Source organism: Oxyura jamaicensis, chromosome 1 (assembly GCF_011077185.1).
Source record: "Oxyura jamaicensis isolate SHBP4307 breed ruddy duck chromosome 1, BPBGC_Ojam_1.0, whole genome shotgun sequence".
Taxonomy (NCBI): domain Eukaryota; kingdom Metazoa; phylum Chordata; class Aves; order Anseriformes; family Anatidae; genus Oxyura; species Oxyura jamaicensis.
The window spans coordinates 123,790,139-123,817,595 of record NC_048893.1 but is presented as its reverse complement, the minus strand read 5'-3'; the positions used below and the strand labels follow the sequence as shown (position 1 = coordinate 123,817,595).

The following is a 27,457-nucleotide window of genomic DNA, read 5'->3' as shown; positions in this document are numbered from 1 at the left end:
AACATTTCAATAGAAAAGGCAAACACAGTGCACAAACACATTAAGTGCAGATCTTGGCTTTCAGTTTAGCATCCCAACTGCTTTTGGTTTCTTTGAGAGACTAAGCTCAGAATGATACAAACCTCCAGGCACTTGCTCCATAAAAATCTTAATGTAACCATCTTCTGAAATAGATCCAAGATACTGGACAATGTTCCGATGCTTTAAATATTTATGCAGTGCTATCTCTTCATGAAGAGGTTGGGAATATCTATTGAAAACAAATAAACAAACAAACAAAAACACATACACACACAAAACATGGAGTAACTCATGGTGTGGGAAAGGGTTATAGGCTATGCTTAAATGCTCTTTTGCAAACAATGGATTTTAAGGGTATTGATACAAGTCTCAGTAAACGTCCATGACCTTCAAAATGCAGTGTGACTAGCTGCCTACTGAGGAGTACAGAGGCAGATCCCAGATGAACCTAGGAGGAGAAACATGCCCTCAAAGAATGTATTTACACACGCATCTCTTCTGCATCATTCTGTAGTACCATCTTTGCCTTGGAAACTCCTTTTATCCTTTTCCTCCTCTCTGAGAACAGTACAAATGAGATACAACTGCAACTTTAAAAATGAGTTATTTTTCTAGGATTTATGATATATATAATCTTATTAAACTATCATTTTTATAAATACATTATATATATGTATATACAAATATACATACACACGCATTTATAAACTCTTTTCTGAACAACTGAAAATCGTCATTCTCACAAGGGTACTGTTGAATACTAGGAGGAAATAAAAATTGCATGTTAGTTTATTGGGATATTATAAACTAACCACATAGAAATTCTTGTTATGAGGAACAAAGTTTTCAGCAAACAACTACAGCTCTGTTAGCAATGTGTATGTATAACAATTTGCTTGCTCTTACCTGCTGTCTCTTTCAGGTATTTCTTTGATGGCTATTCGGACCTGATTGCTAAGGTCTCTTCCAGCATAGACTATTCCATAAGTACCTTTTCCTAGAACTACCCTGTCACCATTCTCATCGTAATCATATTCATACTGCAAGTGGAAAAGATACACAAAGCAGTACACAAACTTTAATCAATAACGTAAAATTATGGAGAGCTTTAACAGTTATGTACTACTCTGAGTACAGTGCAGAGTAGTTACTACAGTACAGTTGTAGTAAGTAGGTTACCCACCAGCCTGGTGCATTATACAACTTCCAAAATTTCCACGTTACTTCCTTTATAAAAGAGTCTTCCCTATACAACTTCCAAATGCATTCACCCAAACAAGGAATACAGCCGTAAACAAAATTCAATGAAACAATGCTATCAAGAGACAGTTCAGATGTCATATCTGAGAACTGCTGACAGAGCCCTCAGAATATGTAAATGTATGGAACATATGTATGAAATCTATGGTTAAAAAAATAAATAAAATTGACATTCTCATTATGCCAATTTGGATGGAGACTGTCCTAAGACTCTATATAGTCATTTGGGATTAGCTGCAGCAAAATTCATTTCTGACATTCTCCTAATTATGAACTTTTCTCCAAAAGGAAAAAAGACAAAAAAAAAAAAAAAAAAAAAAAAAAAAGCCCATCTCCTGAAAGGGTAATTAAATACTACCTTTTTAAATGACCTATTGATATTTCTATCCATAACTACTTTTTCTGCTTCATGCAATAATACTGTCTCATACAAAAGGTAACCTTGAGATCTAATACGCTGAAGTGAAGGAAACACTTTTTTACTGTGTGAGTGACAAAGAAGCTGTGGGGTCTCCCTCCTTGGAGATCTTCAGAAGCCACCTGGGCATGGGCCTGTGCAGCCTGTTCTGGGTGTCCCTGCTTGGGCAGGCGTTGGAGCAGGTGAGCCCAGAGGTCCCTGCCAACCTTGACCTTCCTGTGATTCTGTGAAGTGCCTTCCAATCTGCTTTGCAGTTCTGGTATTGCAATGTCATTTGAGTCACTGAAATTTCCTCTCTCTTCTCAGAAAAGGTGGTATGTTTCAGGCCACTATATGGAAGGAGCTAAAGAAAAACTGTCTGTCATTTATCCTAACAACATTCTCTGTTCATTGGAACTAAAATTAAGTTAGCATAGCTTTAGCACATTTTCCATTTTTCCATTATTTATTTCCATTTTTCAGCACGTCATGGTTCATAGCATAATCTTGGTGTATGATAGGCACAACTGACCCAAAACACCATATGTAAAATTTGTCAAGTTCTTTGGTAGCAGCATATCCATCTTTCACAGCTATCATATGACATAAAACTGTGCAGAAAAAAGACAGCAGTCACATTGCAGAATTTAAGATTGACAGCAATCCTATCTGCAACAGACTAGTCCAAAGCCAACTCTATAATTACTGTGGAGAAACCTATGTTCTCTAATCTGGGCCCCAGGATACATGAAAATTATTGAGATTTATAGTTCTGTGCTCGTTGGCAGACATTTTAATATATACATATATATATTAGATGCCATTTGACATTTGCCTTCTCTTCAACAGCCACAAACAAAATTTGAACAAATCATTGCTCATTGCCAAAGGTCTGAATATGTGAACCCCTGGATGTGCAATTCAAGCATGAGGTGGGAGTAAACAAGTGTTTATAGCTGATTTTCTGTATAAACATGAACTGCAGGACAGTCTGATCTCTTGCATATCCAATCTGGGGTATAGCAGGGACTCTGAAAGTGATAAGAACTTCAATCTCAATATGCAGAAGCAAATATCCTAAAGCAGAAAGAACTGCCAAACACACTCACCTTCCAAATCCTTTTTATTTGTACAAGTAAACTGTAGTTGCTTTCAAAGAACACTGCAATCTAAAATATACATCCTCCTGGGACAACATTTTCAAAGGAATTCTAACTGAAATCAGGTTTTCTTCCCCAAATTGTGTTCAAGGTTATTTTTCCCCTTCCTCAGATACTAACAGCTGTTTTAATAATGGTAAGAATTTCTGATTTCTCTGCGCTTGTCAAGACCAGCAAGAACGTATAAAGCTGCATTTTCCATGTGGTATCTTTTTAAGATCTTGGGTTACAGAAAGGCATTAGAAGTCTTACGCTTAACAAATTAATCCTCCCCCGCATACCTTGATTTCTGTCATAATTTCATGACCTAAGACAGTAAGAACAAGGTGATAATTCTGAAAACATCAAGATATATACAATGATTCAGGATCTAGAGGATCTTAAGGATCTAAAATTAATTTCTCTAGTCATTTCTCCATATGTCATTGATTGATGCAGGATAGTCTCCTGCTGTGCATTCACAAGTGCTTTTCCCAGTTCAGTTTTTATGACTCAAGCCACGTTGAACTCCCTTCCTATGAGAAACTATTGCACAGCTGAATAGATTGTGGTGTTCAGAGGCTTTCCTGCTATTAGCTAAGTTCACAACTATGTCATGTAAAATCTGCAGCTATAGATTATACTCTTTCTGATCCTATGGTAAACTCTGAGACCACAGATGTATGTATTAAGCTGGACTTAATAAATGTGCGTATCTTGTCCTTTTCACTCGAGAACTCTCTGATAATTATGCATAAATTCTAGTGCCAAAACTCTTCTCCACAGTATGTAATTATATTCAACAGTACAGTAGAGGGTCATCTCCTTTCTTGATCCTCTTCTGAAGCCTCAGGTACTACAAACAGTTCACTATTGTAAAGGCTCTGCATTGTAGACAAAACAGTATTGCTGGAATGGGACAGTCAGAAAGATAGCCAGCTCAAACAAACCACAGCAGGGTTTTACACTCATCAGTTGGATTGACTTCATTTGCTTAACCAGAAATAAAAGGTACAGCCTACTTTTTGTGGTGGTTTTTCAGAGATCAATACAAACAGAAGCACAGAGTAATTGCTGCTATAGACGTGGACATCTGTATGGAGGTGAGAAGATTCACCTACCATAACTTGAGCCTACCTAAAAGCTAAATAACCCTTTCCAAGTTTTTTTTCTCTGTAATGATTATAAATAAAGGCTACATCAACTAGATTCATAGCAGGTATGTTTCAGTGATAAATCAAAAGCACAATGGATGAATCTAATCCTAAATATCTCAAATCACTGTGACAGAGAAAGCCTTTCAAATGAACTTACCTGGAGTTGTAATAGTATCAGATACTGACTAGAAAAACCAATGTGCCTTTGCTAAATGTCTTCTCCTTGAGTTTATTTCATTTTGTATCTATTTTTAAACCACTTGAGCCAGCTGATATCAGATGATTCTTATCCATAAATTGTTTACAGTGTAAATACAAGATCAGTAACACACTTCTTCTGGGATTTAGAGCTTACAGTGCTAATGTAGTTACATTAATTTAATGAAATACTCATTTCATTAAAAACAAGTGTTTTGTTTTTTTTTTTTTTTACATGAATGCAGCTCTTGTATACAAACAGTTTTGTATGAGTTGAAATTTCATATGTAATTAAGGAATTTAAATTTTATCTGTTATCTTTCCAGTATACTAATATGAAAGTGCATGGAAAATGGAGAAAATGTCTCAAAGTTATTAGATTTTTTTTTTTTTTGACATACCTCCAATGTATCTCCATCTATTTCCCCTTCTAGTTCCAAAGCACTGCCAACTGCATCAGACAAAATTTCCTTCACCAACCCACAGAATCTAAAAGAGCAATAAATAGCACAGGATCAAAGAAAAACATCCTTTCAGAAAGAGACTAGACAGATTCTTCACAAGGTGGTCTTTACGTGTAAGCAAACAAACAAAGTGTATTCAGTGTATTCAGACATGGGCTTCCTTCATTATTTACTCTTGCCATACTTATCCTACTTAAAATGAGAAAGAACATCAAGTACCCTTTGAAAAGCTTAATTATTTATAAAATTATTTTATTTGATACATCAAAACCATTTTTGTTGTCGTAATTGCATATTAAAACCTTGGTAGATCCAACTCAAATATTTTTGCTGTACACTTTCATTTAAGGTGCTTTATTGCCTTGTCTTTACAAATGTATTTAGGGAAAAAGTTAAGATACTCAAAAATTAAGTATTGATTTTCACTGATTCAGTGCAGTAGTGCATTCATGATATTACATTTGGTGGTTCTCTTTCCGGGTTGTGATGAGAATTCTATTACTTTTAGCTTAATTTAAATGCTTCCATGGACTTTGGTTGCAAGCGTCATTCTATACTATTTCTGAAAATCAGATTTGGTCATTCTAGACAGGCATCTAGAAAGACAACAACACAAAGCAAGTAACGTATTTTGAAAAACAGAATTTTAACTGATTTTATCTAGTTCTCTGGGATGGAAAACCTTAAGTACAAGATCACATTTTCCTGTAGTCCCTTGTGTGAACTGCTAACTCTTGTTATGTTTTCCAAATTCCATAACAAGTAGTTAGAAATCATTAAAAATTACTATAAGGCATTCATAACATCTGTTTCATTGACTAACTGAGACACATTTCTGGAACAGACTCCTGTTGAGCACTTAAAAAGGCATAAAAAAAGTGACAATGATTCACAAGATAAATTGTGATGTTAAATTAATGAACAGGTAAAAATAATGTTGGTGTTTCCTATCTTTTAAGCACTGCACTCCACAGAGCCAATGATATTCTTTAATCTTAGTTTACTCTGTGTAATACATAAACGATCATTATTGCAAGAAAAGTAAATACACGATCCATCCCCAAATACTGGGTATTAACAAATCACTCGTACTTCATTCAGATGCCAAATATCTGTCCCCAGATAGAATCTGGTCTGTAAAGATTTAGGTCTGAAATTCGGTTAGTATGCCCTACTGTTCAGAGACAACATAATGATTATCAGAAAGTATCTGAATATCAGAAAATATCTGAATACATGGCAAACCATAACAGGTAATCCATGATACAGCACAAGCTAGAATTACCAGTACATCTAGTTGTTCTTAGCTAAATCAAACCAAACAGGTACAGGAGGGGATCTAAATCAATGTGATGCCCTACATGACGTGGCCAAGAGACAGAAAAAATGGATAAAAGCTATAAATCAGAATAAGCTGACAGAATAAGACCAGAACAAGCTGACAAGTGTAATGAGGCACTGGTCTCATCATCTTATATATCACTGAATTTAGTTCATTGATTTTTAATCAGGAAAAAAAATAAATTAAGAAAGTAAAAGAAAAAATAATTATTTTCTCGAGCAAAATTGTCAGCTTTCATCCTTTAGTAAACTAATTATATTCAGGACAGACTTTGCATGCAATACCCACACAAACGGAACTCACCTACTACATTGGTTTTCTGTAGAAAAGTAGATTTGAAAATCATCAGAGTTGTCATGGACATAAAGAAAACAACATCGTTCATCAAACTTGGAAATACTGTAAAAATTAACATTAAGAAAATATTATTTTGGATGTAACCATTAGAAGAAACAGAGCAAGGAGAAAGTTTTTGTTTGCTTGTTTTTTATTAAGAACTCTTAACAGACATCTTTTTCATAGTTCATGTCTACAGAGAGGCTGTATGCAATTAAATTTGTTTTCACTACATTTAGATGCTCTGAGTTTATTTGTATATCCTACAGACTAAATTCCTACCCACAGTTTGATGAATAACTTAGCTATTGCTTATTTTGGTAAAATACTGATTTATCTGAAGTGTTTCCAGGTTTGTTTGTTGTTCTTCTCCCCTTCCATTTTTACACTGTTCCATCAGATTTCTTGGTATTTTCCTATACCTCTATGGAAAGTGAATCGCTTTAACACTGATCCAGCTATCAGGAAAGCTTTTCTTTTAAGCTTGACAAATATTTCATATTTTTATACTTCCATTACTCTTCCAGTAAGACTGAACTGCAAAATACTTACAATGTAGTAGATCATTCACATTATATATTCTTATGGCCTTAATGGTAAGAAACAAGTTTCAGGATGACTAATATTTACTCCAAACCGTAGCAATAATTCTGACAAAGTGATTATTTATTGCATATCGTGTCTTTCTAGTGTTATATCTAGCCTATATAAATGCATTGAAGCTAAAAGTGAAGAGGCCATAAAACATGATATCAATATGAAAATGGAATGAACCTCTTATAATTCCAAACACTTCAGTATCATTCTGCATAAATACCAAGTTATGACTGCTAAGGTACTGTCATTATTTTTGTGCATAAAATGAATAAAATCATTTTGATTCTTTCCTGATCTGACTAGTCAAACTCTTTCAGATCTTGCTTAGCCTGTATTAAGCCAGTTAAAATACTTGACAATAGACTTTAGTAAAGGTACATAATGTTGTAAGAACACTGTGCTGTAGCATTGTTTGGGGCTACAATGACTTGTTCCAAAAAATTAGAATTTTGCCAGAAGATTTTTTTTTTTCCAGAAATATTTGAAAATATACTATGTCATTCTGTAACTTGGTTCTGATATAGCAATTCCTAGTCTAGCAAAGTAGATTAGCACATACCTGACCTGAGAACTAAATGGCAAAGCAAGATGATCCTTCCATGAGCAAATATAGGATAGACAAGACAGTAACTAAATACTGTATTACAAACAGTGTTATACACGTAGTATATAAGATGAACTGGGTAGCATAAATACCACATCAGGGTTTAGACAGAATAAGTTAATCAAAAGCACAAACTTTTTTTTTTTTTTAAACTAAAATAAATGCAATTTCAAAGTTATTACAATTGTAAGCTGTCATATACAAAGCAAACATTCAGATCCACTACATATAAAGGGACTGCTTCTTTAAACTTTGTAATCCCCAGCAGTGATTAAGAATCAAAGCAAATGAATTGCTTGTCTCCATTTAATTAGTAGTTATCTTTCTCAGACATGATTAATTTGTGTGATGTGTTGACAGAAGGTGATTAATGTGTTTCAGAAATGTTATGCTGAGTTATGCTCAGTCAGCTCCACAGTCTTTAATAATGGTAACTTCACATCCATTCACACTGCATTGCAGTAACAAAATAAAACATCACATCGGACTCATTTAAACTGAAAACTGCTCTTAGAAGCAAATAGCAAAGGTATGGTAGAACCTATGTCCAAATCCACAATTACAGGCTTTCATAACAATTACCACTCACCATATTCAGATTTTTTTTTCTCTGAGCTTATTTGCTTAAGAACAGTATTCAAGTTCACATAAGACAAACTTGGGACTTAAAATTTAGGTTCTTATTGTCAAAACTGAGGCCCAGAAAAACTCTGCTTTGAGAACTACAGAACTCATTAAGTATGTAAATTTATGCTTGTACTTCAAATATAAAGTTTTTCAAGCACTTAAGCTTATGCACTTACGGAAGTGGACCAAACCAAGAACTATTTATGTCTCTGAAAATGACTGACCCACCAACACAGTGACTCACAAACCTGAGCAGAAGGCAAAGGCCCATCTCATGTTCCCTGTGCTTAAAGTTACTCCGGTTCTAAGCTACAGCCTGCAAAATGCAGACAGAGGGCAAGAACACGATAGACACTGCCAGGCTGTCCAGGTAGGTTTCATTTTCTTTTCTCTCCTGGTTCACTCTCATTTTTCCGGCAGCAAAGTAGCCCAACTTTGAAAATGTTGGGCTTTGAAAATGTTTGAAAAAGCTTAGCTCAAGTTTAAAAAAGCAACTACATAATTGAAAATAGGAACTCTACAAGAGAGTACATAGACACAAGTTAGATGAGTATTCTTATGAGAAACATACAGCTCTGACCATGCATGAAAAGGCAAACTCTTCTCTGTTGACATTTCAAGACAGGCTGGACAGAAGAAACTTCTATACCAGGTAATCTCTGCAAAGCAGAGATTTAAGGCAGAATTCAGATTTCCCACTTAAGGAAAACATAAAACATATATTAAATACATATATATATATATATAACACTTAACTGTTTTCAGACATACCAACCTTATTCCCCTTATGGAAGAAGCTGTAAAATTCCATTCATGAATCTGTTTCTGTGGAGAACAAAGCTGTATCAGATTAATACAGACACTGTTTAACCTTACTATTGAAAAGAAAGTCATAGCATGGTGAGCAAAATAAAGTTTTTCCAGCATATCTCTTCCATTCTCTTCCTTCCTTCCTTCCTTTCTTCCTTCCTTCTTTTTTTCTTTTCAGCTTGCACATGAGATTGATATATAGGTCAGAGAAAGACCATATGTTGCTGTTTCACTTATTTGAAGAAAAATGAAAACAAACAGTGCAGGATGAAAGTAAAGTGAAAATTCCCTCAGGCGAAATTAAATCTGAGTAACAAAGCTTGAAGTACAATTTATGAAACATTATGTTTTGACTCAAACCATTATTTTTTCATGTAAAGCAGACTATGCCCTACTCTTATCCAGGCTTAAAGGGAAAGAAAACTTCATACTTCTTCCTAAGATGTATTGAGCCAACAGCTATGGCTCAGGGAGCAAAACAAAGGAAGGACAATTTATACCTAGGAATATAGCCCTCCATAAATCTCCAGTTAGTAGCCACATCATATTTAGCATCACCAAATATGTACCAAGAATTTGTTCCATAAAGCATAGCTACGTCACGTTATATTCACTCAAAGCAGTAAGCAGTATATTGTTCTTGAAAAGACATTCATAGATCCTGGTAACTATATTATCTTCTGTTGCTCTAACATGCCTCTTTTCCACTCTTTGTCTCTCTACATTTTTAGTCTATCCTCCACCTACATTGTTCTGACATTAAGGCTGGTCAAATACATTCCCATGTGAAACTGAAATTATTTTGCATTCTTAAGAGATTACATTGTTCATACTCCTTTCCTAATCTAATCTCCAATAATCCAAGACAACAAATGTTTCATCTCTTTATATTTGTCCTAGGCTGCCAGTTTTTCTAGTTACTAGTGTTATAACTGTAGAAACTTTATTTTTTTTTTTTTTTTAAATAAAAATCAACACAATACTGGTCTTTATTTTTACTTTTTATCTAGCTTTTGAGCTGCATCTTAATAAAAACACATGATTCTAATGAGAAATATGAGAAAAATAAATAACCCAAGCACTTCTAAGAGCCATGGTCAAGATAAGTTACCTAGAGGTCAAAAATATCTGAGTTCTAATCATAGTACCTCCCTTTTATTTTCCTTGTTAAAAGTCAATTTTCACATCTACATAAGAGAGAAATTGAGACTTGTGCTTCACATAAACATAGCAAACTTTAAATGACTGTAAAGCACTTCAAAAATCTAAATGTGAAAAAGTGACTTAATCACAATGAATCAGAATACATGAAATGCATCTGCTGGTAGCTTTACCATTTCAGTGGGAGAGACATGCCACAAAGAAAGAGATCTTTCGTCTGCTTCATTGTTGATTGAAACATATGCAGGCTGATAGACTTTAGTCGGTTCTATCACCAAAACCTGGAGAGAGAGAACATTTTTCCTTAATAAAACGGTAGCTAGTACATGACAGCATATTTAGAAACAAAACTAATGCTCTGGTATAGACAATGGGTAACCACAAAGTAAGGCCTAAAAAATTTCCAGGGGGAAAGAAAAAGACAAGGCAGGGCAGGAAAAGATTGTATTCCTGTGTACAACCAAACTGTATGATAATTATTTATGTTAGGAGACTTTGAAGTATTTCTTAGAATGATTTTAGGGTGGTGGGTTAAATGTTTTTAAAAAAGGAAAGATTAACTGCATATAGCAGTTTAGTTCATGCAATGAATAACAGACAGTTAAGCACGTAAGCATTGTGTTTAGAGTCTTCCAATTCTGGTTATATCCTATCCAGAAACATAAGACAAAGAAAATTTGTTTGGACATAACATCTTACTGGAAATCTCAGTCCATTAGTTGTTTCTTTCGTTGCCTCAAAAATTATATCTAGCCAGAAAGTCAATCTTTCTTGTCTAGGAGAATGTTCTATGGTGAGTTTCTTGAAACGCTGAATTAGCATCAGATTCTGAACTAATGATTTCAAGTACCTAGAAGGTATTGAATTAGTGAGTTAACAGAGACAAAACAGAATTTGACTTGATTCTAAAAACACTTAACTGGCTTATACAATGAAAAAAGTAACTTCAAATATAATCTGAAGCAAAATTAAATGTACTCTAAAAGCTACCATGATGGAAATGTTTGTGCTGATTTTTACGTATTTCTGGAAGAATAGCTAATTTAGTCTAAAACTTGAGGCATAAACCCACTTGGACATTCACAAACGACATCTTATTGCAAAAAGGTATAGTTACATGAATAGTTATATGGTGGTTAAAGACATTATGAGCTAGAAGATGGCAGAGGACAGAACAACAGCTATCTAAACTGAAAAGAATTGTTTAACAAGGAATCATCACTAATTTCTAAGTTCTTTCCTATAAAACACACTTGAATGGGATCTAAAGCTGATAATGATAGTTAATTTCTTACAATTTCCCTTCCTCATACTTTCTTTCCCAGAATAAAAGAACAGAGTATGAAGTCAGAGTTACAAAAAATCCAAGATGGAAAAATCCAGTTAAGTTATCCAAGTGTCTACAAAACGGTTTTACTTTGTGTATTTCCTAGAGTTGGGTACTTGTGCTACAGCCTCCTACTACATACCATACTGGAGGTTTCAGCTTAAAAAGTTTCTCTGCTGCTTGTACTGCTTTACTAACATCATTAGCCAGCATGCTCACACTGAAGAACTGTCCCACGTCCCAGTAATTGTTCATTTTTTCTAGGCTTCCTTTTCTTCCCAGTAAACTGTTTAATCGTACACCTGTAAAATTTCAATTGAAACACTTTCTATCAGTAAAATACTGATAAATCCATCAGCAAAAGTCTAATGAGACTTCATCCATAGCGATAAAAAGTTATTAGTTATTCAGCATTAGTGATAAAAATAAAGAGGTATAAGGATCCACCACTCAGTATTGCTCAATACAGAGGCTAAGTCAGAAAATAACATCCCCAATGTGGTTCAAACAGCCAGAACTCCCACCACACCTGGTGCTGAAATATCTGTTGTGCTGTTGTATTGGGTTTACGTAGCAAGGTTTTGGTAGCAGGGGTTCTGCAGGGGTGGCCTCTGTGAAGAGTCCAGCAGCTGCCCCATGTCAGATAAGGGCCAATTTCAGCCAGCTCCAAAAGGGACCTGCCTCTTTCAAGCCAAACCAATAAGTGATGTTGGTTGTGCCTCTCGGAGAGCAAATTTAAGAAAATGAAAAGATAAAAAAAAATACTGTGGCACAACAGTAGCTGGGAGAGTGAAGAGTGAGAAGCAGCCCTGCAGCCCCCAGGTCAGTGCAGCAGGAGGGCAGGAGGTGCTCCAGGCAGGCAGCAGCAGTTTCCCTGCAGCCTGTGGAGAGGCCCCTGGTGGAGCAGGCTGTCCCCCTGCAGCCCATGGGTCCCACACGGAGCAGATCTCCACGCTGTAGCCCGTGGAGGAGCCCCCGCTGGAGCAGGTGGATGCGGCAAGGCTGGGGGAGAAGGCTAAGGCCCAGCTGAAGTGTGGGAGCAGTGCTTGAGGAGCTGCTGCCTGTGGGCAGCCCCCGCAGGCTCAGCTGGGGAAGGACGGCATCCGTGGGAGGGACCCCACGGGGAGCAGGGGCAGGGAGGGACCGTGAGGGAGACGAAGCATCAGGGACTGACCGCAGCTCCCATTCCCCTCTTCCCCTGCACTGCTTGGGGGCAAGACGTAGAAGAGGGTGGATGGAGGGGAAGGTATTTTTAATTTGCTTTTAGTTTCTCACTGCTCTAGCTTGTTATTAATAGGTAACAAATGAAATTAATCTCTCTATGCTGCATCTGTTTTGCCTATGACAATAATTGTTGAGTGATGTCCCTATCTCAACCCTTGAGCCCTTTTTGTCACATTTTCTCCCCCTTTTTCTTTGAGGAGGGGGATTGAAAGAGTAGTTGTGGTGGAGCTCAGCTACTCAGCTGGGTAAAACCACCACAGCTATCTGCCTCCTGATTGTTGTTGTTTAAGTCTGTGTCTTCAAGACCTACATATGCAGAAAGAGATCAATATCTAGAGGCTTATGCAAATACAACCCCAGATAAAGGACGGGAATGATAAAAAGCCAGCTTTGCATTCTTCACCTTTGAGGCTCAAGTATGCATTTCAGACAGGATCTGTACCAAATATAATTTTCAACTATTATTTTTCTAGGAAGAACTACGTATCTGTTTCTATCATATGGTGCCTTTATAGGTCTATAGTGGCGGGTTTAAGTTAGAATGCAGATGGGAGACACATATCTAGGTTACTGTCAGCTCATTACTAACAACTAGTCACTGTCCCAGTGGATCTTTCTATGTGATACTTCCATTGAATCTCTCAGTTCAGGGACACCAGATAGCCCATGGATTCTTCCCTGGCATCCCTGAGGAGAGCTGGACCACACTGTGCCAGTTCCCGTCTTTGTCCCCTTTGGATATGCAATGGGATAATCTCTGTGGTGCTGGAGAAGCAGTTTACAGGTGGTGCTGAAGCCTGGCATTCCTTGTTTCCCGCACATCTCTGGAGCCCTTCAGGTGGGCCTTGTCACTAGAAAGCTGCTCCAAGGCTACAAGGAAAAAAAGGGTTCTTCAAGATCTCCATGTTTTAGGCTGCCACTCAGGACCTGCCACTAAAAAGCCTGAACTACTTTTCTGTCTATGCAACCCATCTCTATAAATGCTTTGTTTTCTTCATAGGGAGAGGGGCAGAAAACGTGTGTGGCAGTGTGTTTGGATGCCTACCTATTTTTCTCAGTTCCATTGAGCTTTCAAATTGTTGTCCTGCAACAAGTAGCAAAACTGCAAGGTTAATTCCAGAATACAGAGTTGACTGGAGTTCAAATCCTTTGCGATACCTGCAGAGAAAAGTCAGACCTCACAACTCACTGCATAAAAGAACAGAAATAGTGCAAAGTTGGTGTCTCTTTTAAGCTATTAATTTCCTGGAGGGACTATATGGCTAGTTAGTGCCTATGACACTTTACAAAGGGTACTTGGAACAAAGCAGCTCTTTGTCTTAAGTGAGAAAGAAAAACTTGCTTAGTATTATGACCTGCCATCTTCTGTAAATTTGCAAAAATAAAACTTAAACTGGTTACTGCAAAACTCTTAAATGCAATAGAACATAATTTTATGATACTATTCATATGAGAAAAGCAATAAAGATGTTAGTTTTACAAAAAGGCTCCTAGTCGTTTGTTTTAAAGCTTTATATTCATTAGAGGTAACTGAGATACAACTGATAAAGGCTGAATACATGGCACTAGGTGATGTAGCATCAAGAGATTGATCTGAAGTCTGTAAATTCACTGCTAACCATCCACGTTGCACTAATCATGTTGAGGTGATATAGAGAAAAAAATGAGAAACAGAGACAGACATATTTTTACAGTTACAATACAAACCCACATTGATCAATTTTGCTTACTCATCAGTAGTTTGATTATATAAACACACATACATAATCAGTATGATAGTGAGAGCATGTCTTAAGAAAATTCATAATGTAGTTAATCAATATTGTTCCTTATATACAGGTAGATCTTTGCATTTCCTAAGTCTCCAAGGTGGAAACCGTCCTTGCACAGAGGACCAGCATAAGTCCCATGACCTCACTTGCACTTCATTTTGGCCTTGAAGCAGATTAATTGTCTATTTTCTCTGCAAAAAGGTGGGGGTATCACTCTATATTCGTGATAATCTATAAAGAGAAGCAAGGAAATGTATCCAAGTATCTGGTGCTTGGTAAATCATTTACTCAAATTGGGCTATTAAAAAAGAGGAAACAACATTTGAACTTCTAATTCATACAGCTTTGCTTTTCATAACCATAAAAGTCTGAAGAAGTTTTTAAACAAATACGTATTTTTTTCCTGTTACCATTCAATGGCATGATCTCGACTATTGGTATCTTTACAGTCAGAATCAAGAAACATATCCTTGTAGATCCTCCCACATAAGCAAAACATATCTGGAGCAGGGTGATCACATGTCTGCAGGACTTGAAGCATGACTTGCAGTGCCTTCTCCCTGTCACCTGCATTATTTCTTCTGAAATCAAATACAAAGAATAAAATAAATGAGTTCGGATCTGAAACTGCAACTGCAAGATGGTACAATAATATTATCCCTGTCTATCTTATAAGCCCATCCATCATTGCTACATACAGATTTTACTTTATTTACACTGATGTATGAGTATTGGTTCATTGATAAAAACAAATGTATTCTCTTCTCATGGGATTCCTAGCTCACCTAAAAACTGATTTAAGCTCAGAATTCCTCTACGAAAAAAAGTCTGTCATCTCACTTGATTCTTCCCTGTGTAAGTAGACAGACTCTGCTGATATTCCAGAGTGAAACAATGCTTGTTTAAGCGATCGTTTCTGAAAATGCTGATGATTTGCAGCAGTCTGGCTGATAGCTCATTGAGCTGTGACTGGGATTTGTATTCTTGAATCCAGAGGATCCAGAACCAGTACTGGACAATACTGAGTACAGGAGAAGCCAGGTCTGTTCTACTTCAGACAAAAGAGTGATAGAGATTAATATGGGGACTTAGAAGTACAAGAAAAAAAAAAAAAAGGCAAAACTGATTTGTATTTATTTCTTAATTAAAATTATTCAGTCTGGAGAAAAACTGGGGAAAAAACAGCTGTCATAAAGCTTGTATTTGGTCAAATATATACCAGTCTTGTCCGTAAGAAAAAACACAGTGATTAAATATCATTTCAGTTCCTTATTATTATTAAACAGAACACAAGAATTTTTACCTCACTTTACCCTGTTGGTTTTGCAAGTTTAGAATTCACTATTTACTGCAAAATGTCACTTAGAACAAACAAAAATGTTTATTTGCAAGTGTAAAGCAAACACAGCTTCAGAACTTAATAGCCTCTCCAAGACATTTTTTAATCACTCAAGAGATTTAAAATATTTACCCACTCCCTTTCAGAACTGTTTACAATTTCCTGATCCCTACCTAGGTATCAAGGAACAGGCTTACGGGCTTACAAGTACTATGATTACTTTGTCAGCAGTATCAGTAGGAGATAACAGTTTCTGGCGAATCTAGTATTTGCAGACCCTGAAAGGATTAATACGTACTGTAAAATGGCTCAGTTTCTTAGGTAACCAACTGATGCAACAAAACCAATAACCACACATCTACAGGAAAACAACAACAACAAAAAAAGGCTGCTGTGCACGTTAGGTGATGGAGAACATCTAATAAGATCAAAGAGATTTGTAGCTACCTGTGCAGGCTTTATCCTGCTATTAGTGTCGGCAGCATAGAGTAAAACTTTCACAGCAAGTACTTGCATATTTTTAGATCATTATTTTCTTCAGATTGACTGTTGTTCTGAAACTAATACTGGTCTTCTCTAATGAGCACACAAGGAGAAATTTGGTGTCTCCTTTTAGTTTTACAGGAAATGAGATGAAATTTAGAAGTGTGGGGGTAAAATCCATGGCACTGGTTACAAGCTTTAAACAAACCTCTTCTGAACTAACCAGAGTCTCTAAGCCAGGTATCACTGTTGTTAAGATGAACAAAGAGGAAATTTGGTAAACAAAGCTTAAAACAAAATTGGGCCCTAAAACATCCAACAGCTCCCAATAAGAACTTGCATAACAATCAAAGAATTTGTCATGTGCTCAAGTTTTTGCTGTGAAAGCAAGAAATGCATAATGAGTACCTAACGTACAACACTTTCATATGAAAAAAAAAATGACTGCTTCCAAGACAAGACAAATGGACTCAACTTTGTCCTGTGTGAAATCAGGTTAAATTAACAAAATTAAGATGTGTTTTGTATTGGTTGAAACAACTTTAAAGAAAAACAAAACAACAACAACAAAAACAACAAACAAAATGCATAAAGCCATACTGCTTAGAACAGGACAGTGCACAGATTAACTCTTTTGGACATCAAAGGATGATATACCTTTGACAGCCTGTACACACTGAAAAAAAATACGAGGAGCATTTCAGGAGACCAAGACATAAAGAAACAGAGAGATTAGAGACCTCAATTTTAGAGACCTCAAAATTAAAGGCTTCTATCTCATAGTAGGGAATGCTGTGATTTATTTAGTTCATATAAGGTAAAAAGCAAATCTTCATTAAAAATACATTGTTCAGTGCAAAACTTCATTTCTTTTAAACAAGCATACACTAATCTAACAAAGGATATTATTAAACAAAAATCAGTTTAGACACTTCTGTATAAATGGTATTTTTCGCTGCAGCATATTGATGACTCCTGGGCAATATAAACCCAATTACAAAAATCTACAAATTTAGGAACAGTTATAAACCCCTAAAGCAATCCCCAAAAGAGAGGACTAACAAATAAAAAATAAAATAAAAATAAAATAAAATAAAATGAAACATCACATTTTAAGCTACAAGCAAGTTGTATATGTCATCATGAAAATATAATGTTTTATAACATACAGTTATATGTAAGACCAAGACAAATTTTCACCTCATATTTCATACCCCACGCTTTAGTATCTGCACATTTGACAGTTTATAATTTGCTTTAATGTGTCTTGAAAACAGGCCTGTAATGCTATCAATGCAGTAAAAGAGATTACTGTATATCCTCAAGGCTGTAGCACTAGCATCTATTTTATTGGCCCAATATACATTAGATGAGCTTCCCCTGACTCCTCAATCCCTACATAGAACTGTAGCAGAGTGAATCACAAAAATGCAGGTTGGAAGGGATTTCTGAAGGTCATCTAATAGAATCTCCTGCTCAGGGCAGGATCATCTCCCAACGTTAGATTTTTCTGAAAAGCTGAATTTTTGTATTGGGTTTACATGGCAAGTTTTAGTTAGCAGAGGGCTGCAGGGCTGGCCTCTGTGAGAAGAATCCAGCAGCTGCCCCATGTCAGATAAGGGCCAATTTCAGCCAGCTCCAAAAGGGACCTGCCTCTGCTCAGAGCCAAACCAATAAGCGATGTTGATTGTGCCTTTGGGAGAGCAGATTTCAGAAAAAAAAAAAAAAACAAAAAACCGCCTGCTCTGCAACAGCAGCAGCCCCCCAGGTCAGTGCAGCAGGAGGGCAGGAGGTGCTCCAGGCAGGCAGCAGCAGTTCCCCTGCGGGCTGTGGAGAGGCCCCTGGTGGAGCAGGCTGTCCCCCTGCAGCCCATGGGTCCCACACGGAGCAGATCTCCACGCTGCAGCCCGTGGAGGAGCCCCCGGTGGAGCAGGTGGATGTGGCCTGGAGGAGGCTGCGGCCCATGGAGAGCCCCCGCAGGAGCAGGCCCCGGGCCGGAGCTGCAGCCCGTGGAGAGGAGCCCACGCAGGAGCAGGGGCCTGGGGGGAGCTGCCGCCCGTGGGGGACCCGTGCTGGAGCAGTTTGCTTCTGGGGGATGGACCCCATGGTACGGAGCCGTGTGGGAGCAGTTCTTGGAGAGCTGCTGCCTGTGGGCAGCCCCCGCAGGCTCAGTTAGGGAAGGACGGCATCCGTGGGAGGGACCCCACAGGGAGCAGGGGCAGGGAGGGACTGTGGAGGAGCAGCGGAGACAAAGTGTCAGGGACTGACCACAGCCCCCAACTCCTTAGTTACAGGCCAGCTTACGCTGAAGTACGTATGTTCCTCATGGTATGACACACACCAGTCACTTTGGAAACTAATTTGAAATAGGCATTTTTCATTGGCAGCGTTCAGCATACAATTTGTTAGCCTCTTCACGTCTCGGATATGATACAACTTAAGCAACTTTGCATATACATGCAGTGAAGTCCTAAGGGTGCCCAGGGACGTGCTCATGCTCTCTCCTTGTATCGTACACACAGCATCCTTCTTAGCTATTGATATTTAAGGTAACCGAGACACTAAGTTTCAAATTAGAAATTCGTGAACTGCTAACAGCACCAGAAACACGCCCTCTGGAAATCAGTCCTGTCCCCACTCCTCACCTGCACAATTCTCTAGGCCTCTCCCGTTGGAAGCTCAAAAATAATTTGTTGGGGTTTGTTTTGGTGTGTTCAAGTTTTCTTTGTGTTTGTACTAATGGAGAAAGGTTACAAAAACAGCAATCATTCATAATTTGCAGAAAACTGAATCTTTATATAAATATATCCTCCTGTTCCCTTCCCAAATTTACTTGATAAACAGAAAATTTACTGCCGCTGTCTCAGGAAGTCAGTGAGCCACAAGTTGGTGGATGCAGCGGGAGTGTTTGGGGAGATTTTATCACTATACATTTCCTGTCTCCATACTCTTCCCTAGATATCTGCTACTGACCACTGTCAGACAGGAACCTAAGCTAGCAAGAACTACACCCTGAGAGATTATGGCCATCCTTATGCTGTTTCTATCCCCTAACTCGCAAACATCATCTCAAAACTCATATTGATGTCACAGTCTCTTACCTGGAACAATGCTGCCTTTCAGCAACACACAAACTCTTTTTTCTCACCTTCTCTTTTATTTTATAGCTTCACACTTCTTTCATCTCCCCCAAATCCATTATCTTCTCTGAATCCTTTCTCCATTGCAGTCATTACAATGAGTCCTTATTTTAAATACCCCTAAAACAAAACCCATTCATGTTTCATAGTCTGGTTTTACCAGCTTTAAAGCTTTGGAGCCAGAACTACATTCAGTGAGAAAAAGTCTTTGTCCAGTGAAGCTAACAAGAACAGCAAGGATTTCACTAGGACAAGAATTATCTTGTATTGAAAGTTCCAGGTGATAGAATGTATTTTTTTTTCCCTTCACTTTTTTGTTCACATCTTCTCCTGTATGACTTGTTTCCATCTGTCTAACTGGAGACTACTACATACTACGGAAGAATTTATATCAGTGAAAAATGATTTGTTCAACACAATGCAGCTTTAGTTTCCTTTTTATGTCATTTTTACTTTCTGATTTACCTACCTTCTCTTATTAGTTGAAGCAAGCAGATTTCTTGAAGAGCAATGTACAGGAGAACAAACAAAACCATAACAGAAACGTTCCTGAAAACCTTTCCCACACAGTGTTACATTCGAAAACAGCAACCTGTTTTTTCCACTGCACTCCTATCTGCATCTTGATTATCTTGTGATTTCAGCCTTGAAGCAGCTAGTTTATGGCATGTATTGCCATTAAAACACCTGGTCTCACTGTCACATAGCAGAGAGAATGTGAATGAGACAACTTCATGTTAGTATAAATACAACCAGCCAAAAAATAACTGGTCTTTATAGACAGCAGCATGTATTTATTGTCCTATTCAACACCTTTGCTTGCAGTAATATGCAATTGATATTAAAATGTGTATTTTGAGTTTTCTTGCACAAAAATAAGACACTGAGTTAGTTACAGATGTCACAGTGACTGGATAGCAGATGATCTGAACTGCTAACAACTGTACAGAAATCTACAGCAAAAAATATTTCCAAAAATTCATTATTTTTGAGAATTGCAATAACTAATTTTATTAGAGTTACTGCACATAACCTTTACTTTAAAAGATAATAGTAATTAATTTGTGAGTTAAGACATTTTATTGAGGATGCAGTTTGATTGCAGAACCAATTTGACTGAAGAACATTTGATATTCACAAAAGCGAATGAGTGAACAAGACCCCAAATTAAGCTTTGAGATTGGAACTAAATTTGCAGGTCTTCAGATAGCCGTGACAATGAAAAAAACTGTTGTTTTTTTTGTTGTTTTTTTTTTTTTTCTTCTCTCATGTACACTTCAGATGTTTCATGTAAGCCTCTCATATAAAATGAGGAACCCCTTGATGTGATTTTTCTAATCTGAGTCATCAGAGAACAGAATTACATTTCAAATAACCCAGTGCATTTCAATAGGAATAATTTCCTATAGCCGCTATTACTCACAATTACTAGTGATTTTCTACTTGCACTCTGTTAATCCCTTCACTTGCTAATTGCTTTTTGTGTGCGCATATTGTTGAAACACAGCATGCTGAGTTAAATAACAGTGACTGCAGATGCCCTCATCTTTAATAAGTGAAGACAGAACTGCTTTGGAAAGAGACCGAAGTCTTCACAGGTCTGGCTTCATGCCTGCTCTGGTCTGAAGGTAGCCAGAATATATTCTGTTTTGAACAAAATTTAACATAACCTTTGCCTCTTTGCAAGCTTTCAGAATTTGAAACTGTGTAACATCTGGTAACTCCAGGTTTGATAAATAAGGGTAACTGAAAGGTATTCATTCAAACATAAGTTATATGGCAAAAACTTTGCTATGCAGAGCTAAATTACCGAAGTAGATCCTAAGCAAACATCCAGTTGACGTCCATCCTAGCATTTGAATTAACTATAAACATATGTACTTCATCTACTATATATATATGTATATATATATATATATATATATATATGTATACACACACACACACTGCAGCAGCAGGAAATAAAACTATGAAGAACAAATTATTATCTTTTTTCATTACTCTCCTAACCTGATTACAAACAAACAAGTAAAATTCATAGAAATGGATTGCAAAGCTTTCCTGTTCCATTGACTTTGATCATGATTTGTTCTGCTCACATGACTTGCTCAATGCTTTTTAGCTAAGTTGAGGCAAGTTGAAGTACAGAACAAGAAATGGTTCGTTTTACTCTAAAATGATAAAATAGGAGAAGGTATTCTATAACCTTTCTTTAGAACATGTTGTCACAGTACTTGCTTTTTACGAAAGAATGGTGGAAAACAATAGTAGGCTTTTCAAAAAATAATTAAAATATCATCATTTTCATCACCCCCCCCCCCCAAAACAAAACCTCAAGCAAAAATGTAACTGTTGCTTATAACTAATCCACATGATACTTTAAAACACTGAAATACAAAAAGCATAAATATATGCATGCAACATAAAGTAAATCAAATCACTTTACATGCTCATTTCCCTTGAGAAGATACTTGTTAAAAGGGGGAGGGGGGGGGAGGAGGAAGCGGAGCAGAAAACAGCCATAATATTGGAGAACCAGTTTTAACATCATGCCATACATGCAGGTGGTATTCCTACCTTCTTTTCATGAATTAAGATAGTCATTGCACTAGATTTCCAGGCAAATTACTTATTGCAAGAGTATCTGGAAACATTCACCCATTCAGATTTTCTAAAACATCAAAATGAGGGTGAAAGCTTCCATCATGCTTTTTTCTTTAAAAGACAAAGCTCCTTGTAGACACCTTCAAGCTGAGAATGTTTACTTCATGCATCTCTGTGTTACTTACACATCTGGAAAGTAACACTATTGTTCTATTTCTCCATTACGTGGTAATGAATAACTCAGCTATTGCAACAACAAGAATGAAAGGACCCACAAGGAACTTAATGATATTTCATGTGTGGGGTGGAGAACTGTGCTATATAGTAAAAATGCATATAGTATATGTGCTGTATAGTAAAAATACAGGACAGGCACATCTTTGATAAGCAAAACATCACAAAATATTGAAATACTGACCAGCTGACCTCCAGCTACATGCACCAGGCAAAGCTCTAAATGGAAAAATCAGACAGCCTTCAACTAGAAACATTTAAAACAGAAAAAATAAAAAGGAAACAATTCAGAAATTTCTTAGCTTTCAAGGATCTTGGAATATGAGAACATCCTTTCACAGCAGCTCACACACCTCACCTACTCCTTACGTTTTGCTTGCCTCCCAGGCAAGGTATACTCATGGACAAAGAGCCATCTACATCTGAAAGAGCCACAGACAGCCCTCAATGACACAGTGTCTTACTTCACCCCAAAGGTGTGAATACAAATCTTGAAAACATTCATGTTGCACATTTGGGCTGAACTTAAACTTGAAGATGTGTTCCATCCTATGCCTAAGGTAAGATACAGTCAGAACTAAATCTCAGCTGGGAGGTAAAAAGAACAATGTTTTATCCCAACCCACATCTGCATTAGAGAGAGCACTCTCTACTTCTGTGTGGAGTAAAAAATAATTAGCTTAAAACACTTTAGAGGAATGACCTTTTGCTCCCTAGAGCTTCTAAACAAGCAGCCAGGAGGGTGACCTGGAAAAAAGCTTGGAAACGTGCACAATCCCATCATTGCAAATGTCCATTACTAGCCTCAAGGTTATTGTTAGACATTAGAGATGACAAATTTAAGGTGCTCTCAATGCTCCGAGATGGAAATCTGGGAGGAAGATGTTGATCTGGGAAAGAGGCTGTGCATAATAACATGCTATGTGAATCAGGGTACCAGAAACATACATGCAAATGTCTGCTTCCCTAATTAATATACAATAATACTAAGTGCTGTAGGGTCCTGCAGAGTACCTTGCAGGCAGGCCCAGGCTTGCTTTGCTCACGATCCAAGCCGGGTCCAACCCAGGCTGTCTCTGAACCAGAAGACATGCAGCTAGGCTGGAATGGTGCCCAGGCTGAAGTCACACACCCTGTCTCTTCTCTTAACACGGCTTGTTAACTTGGATCCAGAACTGCACACAGTTGTGGTTCAGACTGAGCTTGTGTCCGCTGAATGTACCAGCAACGGCCCACAGCCCTCAGAAGCGATCCCTTACCACTTGCCTGCCACTTCGCTAGCTCTCCGCAGCGCTTGAACAGCACTGTCTTGAAAACACCAAGTGCAATTAATTGCCAACAGAACTCAGTTACAGGTGCCAAGAGGAAATAAATGAACAACTTTCTGTTGTTTATGACCACAGTTCCAGCACACTTTCGTAATAAAATTAAGCAAACGTTAACTCCAGCAGGCTCCAATATTCTTGCAACTACTAATTGTTTTGCTTTTTATGTATTTTGTCTCTGGTGCGCTCAATTAGTGATACTACGCAACATCTAGGCTGCGCTGTACGCTAACATTAATAGAATCTTAAATGAAAACATTGTTCTGTATTTTTATAAATAGATTCTAATAAAACTTCATTAAAATTATTCTTAAAAAAATAAGTGGTTCAAAAATCCCAAAGATGCTAAAAGCGATACCCTGGGGGACATTTTTAACTTCCCAAAGAAGATGCTAAAAGCAATGCCCTGGGAACATTTTTAACTTAAATGGACTTGTTCTGAAAATGTTCAAGTCCTAAACTCTGGACTTTGGTCCTGCACTTTGTTCCAAGAAGGCAAAAACATCCGTAGAAAGGAAATTCCGCAAACTTACTAGAAAATTGGTCATTCATTTCTGAAAAAAAAGTTTTATAGCAATGTTTAAATTGTTCCCATGACAGAAGTGGAGTCATGCTGATTCAGGCTAATGATGAATTTAATAAAATCTGCCAATGGGGAAAGCAGGTGTGTGAGCAAATCCATTTTGTCTTGTCTTACAAGGGCTCTGTTGGCAATGTTGAAACAACACAGAAGATTCAATGGCATGAGGGTCATGTGCTGCTCAATATACAAAGAATTTGAAGACAAAGAGGGCAAGGGAATGTGCCAGTTTTATTATGCACATGTAAATGATGAAGTTTTAAAAACTGTAGTCTGATCGAATCGGGATATTTTCCTAAGGACAAGGCATGATCCTGGCCCTAACATCTTAAGTCAAATTCCCAAAATAATGAAAAGTTGGAAAAACATTTTTTTTTTAAATAAAAAGGCCAAATCCTCTTTGTTGAAACCACTTCTCAAGAAAGCAGTGTGATATCTTAAGGAAACTTGAATCTCAGAAGCTTTCAGAGATCAAGCCTGCAGTTTTTAGGGGTTGAAGGGAAAATTCATACCATAAAATGATAATTGTACAGCCAGGAAGCAAATTACAACATGGTTTAAAGTGTATATCATCACAAGAAGCAGCAAAACACTGGCTCCTACTTTAAAATATTGCCTTACGTTATACATAAAAAATTTATACCAAAAGTCCATTTTCTCTTATTTTTAGTCAGCCAAATGAGAAAAGTATCTTTCATTAGATGAAACACCAGACAAAACAAAATTCCATCTTCATGTATTCAGATCTAAATTTTGTGAAAGATGTACTTCAGGACAAGAAGTTAACAGACTCAGTAAAAGGTTAATCAGCTAAGACTTAATAGCACATGATATCAGGAGTGGAGGAGAATCAAGACAACCAGTGTTTGCTTCCAGACTTAAAACAAACAGCAACAACACAAAATCAAAAACAAACAAAAACACACACACAAAAAACCAACTATGTAGCTTGAGTTATATGTAAGAATTATATATTTGATATCAAGAAGTAAATATTAATAATTTGTCATTCTCCTTATTAAAAAGGCTTTGTCATCATTCAGGTTTGGGTTAGGGTTCCAAACATGGTTAAGTTATTCTTTTCTTTGAGAAATTTGGGCTTTGTCAGGTATCTGATGAATTTTTTCTCACAGACATACTTCCAATTGTAATCGATTCACATTTCAGAACTGTTTTCTTTTTCTTTTTTATATACAAAAGCATTTTAAGTAGGTTCTTCAAAGAAATCTCTATAGCTAGTTGTCAGAAAAGCACAGACGTTAGAATTATGCACAGCATCAGTCCCACCTATGCTGTGTGCTCTAAATGCTCTGTATTACTACTGCATTCTTCAAAGATCACTTAAGACTACTTGCTAGTGCATCACATTCAGATGACCACTCAGACTGTTAACAAACCACCAGATCCTTTTCAAAAATCACTTCCTTCTATGAACTTTCCAACTGGCATGTACTGCATTCTTTGTTCACGTGTATGACCTTGCATATAGTAACATGTCAATGAACTTTTTTTGTAGTGAACACATTATATAAAATGCTGTATGAAGACTGTTTCTTGGCACAGAACTAAAGAAGAAATATCTGGTATTTTTCTAAGCAATTATTCTGTATTTACTCCTTAGTTTGATGAAACTGGCAAACGGTACCTGACTTATTACAACTTCCTAAAAAAATGCCACAAGAAAAAAAAAATATCTGGTGGGAATTCCCGATCAACAACTGATTTCCTAGATCTGTAACTAAATTCTTAATCCCTTTGGTGTCTTAATCCCATCCTGATGCTGCTTTTTTTTTTTCCTTTAAGTTTGATTGCAGGTCACAACTTTTTACAACATGCAAATTGCATCTAAGCAGTTACTTTCATTATTACAGCTAATCTCATTCGTATAATATCTACTTTCAGATACAACCTTCATATAAATCCTTTAGAAATGAAGCAAATATTATACATAGGCACTACAGAAACCTGTAGCTATCTAGAAGAGCTCAATAATATATTGTTGTGCTTCTTAATCTAGGAGAGCTAAATCAGCAAAGAGCCTGGAGTTCCAGATTGCCTTCCGACCTTTCAAGGAAGCTGTATAATGAACGTGTATTCACAGACCAAGCAGTACTTGCTACCTACAACTTTGATAACTCACTAATAACTACTATGCTAAACTTTTCAAGATGTTCAGAATAATCAATGACTCAGAATAAACAACCTCAGCCTGGCCAAGAATCCACTGGTATCAGTGGAGTCTTTCACTATTACACCGGTGGCCTTTGGAACAGATCTTATTGTCTGAACTATACGTTTAAATATAAACTCATGTGGAATAACAGCAATATAATAAAACATCCGCAAAAATTATCCTTACCGATTTAATGCAAAAGCATAATGAAATTTAATGTTGTGTTGATCAGCCAGATCACAGGTAGGAAGCATTTCAAGTGTTTCTACCAGCTTCACCATAGCATCATAGTCCTAGCAAGAATTCAAATAAATAAATACATTAATTAATAAATAAAGAGGAAAGATAAAAAGAAGCTGAAGAATACCTCTAGCAGAGGAAAACATCACTAAACTAAAATGCATCATGACTAGAAAGTATCTCAAGGGACTATTCCTAAAAGAGTCAGTGACAGCTACAAGCTGTGTAAAGAATAAAACAGACTTTTCTACCTATGTCCCTCCATGCCTTTTCCTCCATTTAATGTCACATATACATTGCTGAGGAGGCCAGTTTACGGAGATGATAGACGGCCTCACACTACTTCATCTGTTTATTCAATATGTATTAGAAGATTATTACATTTCTCAACAGATACCTTCCAAAAGAAAGAAAATGCTCACCAGATATGATCAAAATGAAGCTGGATAAAGGGCTGCATGAAAATATGCATCTCAGAATGGAAAGTTGGGTAATGAAGGGTGATACGGTCACCCACAGCACTCATGACTAATTTATACTTACCAAATAACCAACTTAGCTTCTGATCGAAAACATTTCTATTGAATGGTTTGAAGTATATTTTAAAAGTGATATCAAATACACAGATCAGCTGTGTTTTAGCAAAAGCAGAACTTACTTAAAAATAAAATCAAGAAAAGGTGCATTTACATTTTAAAAATAAAGTTTCTTTGAATTATAGTTCTCAACTTGGGCACCTCTAGCCAAAATGGTGGTCAAAACAAATGTCTTTTCTTAGTTTCTGAAATGATTTGACCTTGGGGGCAGAGAAAGAAGGGGAGGGAACAGAAAAGCAGACATCTTGCCTTTTTTTTTTTTTTTAGGAGATTAAAAATGACAGAAAACAGAGGAGGAGACCTCCGG

General features: G+C 36.9%; 1 protein-coding gene across 2 annotated transcripts in view; it reads right to left on the bottom strand.

Annotated features, from left to right (window-relative positions):
* Positions 1-27,457, bottom strand: part of MAP3K15 (mitogen-activated protein kinase kinase kinase 15) — an 87,912-nt gene that overhangs the window by 19,033 nt on the left and 41,422 nt on the right. For both annotated transcript variants that reach the window (XM_035321758.1, XM_035321840.1), the window contains 11 exons: positions 26,501-26,607; positions 14,847-15,017; positions 13,710-13,822; positions 11,583-11,742; positions 10,813-10,963; positions 10,287-10,394; positions 8,918-8,967; positions 6,282-6,377; positions 4,574-4,661; positions 928-1,061; positions 123-250 (listed from right to left, as the gene is read on the bottom strand). In XM_035321758.1, coding sequence (XP_035177649.1) covers positions 123-250; positions 928-1,061; positions 4,574-4,661; positions 6,282-6,377; positions 8,918-8,967; positions 10,287-10,394; positions 10,813-10,963; positions 11,583-11,742; positions 13,710-13,822; positions 14,847-15,017; positions 26,501-26,607 — 1,306 coding nt within the window. The remainder of the gene's footprint in view (positions 1-122; positions 251-927; positions 1,062-4,573; positions 4,662-6,281; positions 6,378-8,917; positions 8,968-10,286; positions 10,395-10,812; positions 10,964-11,582; positions 11,743-13,709; positions 13,823-14,846; positions 15,018-26,500; positions 26,608-27,457) is intronic.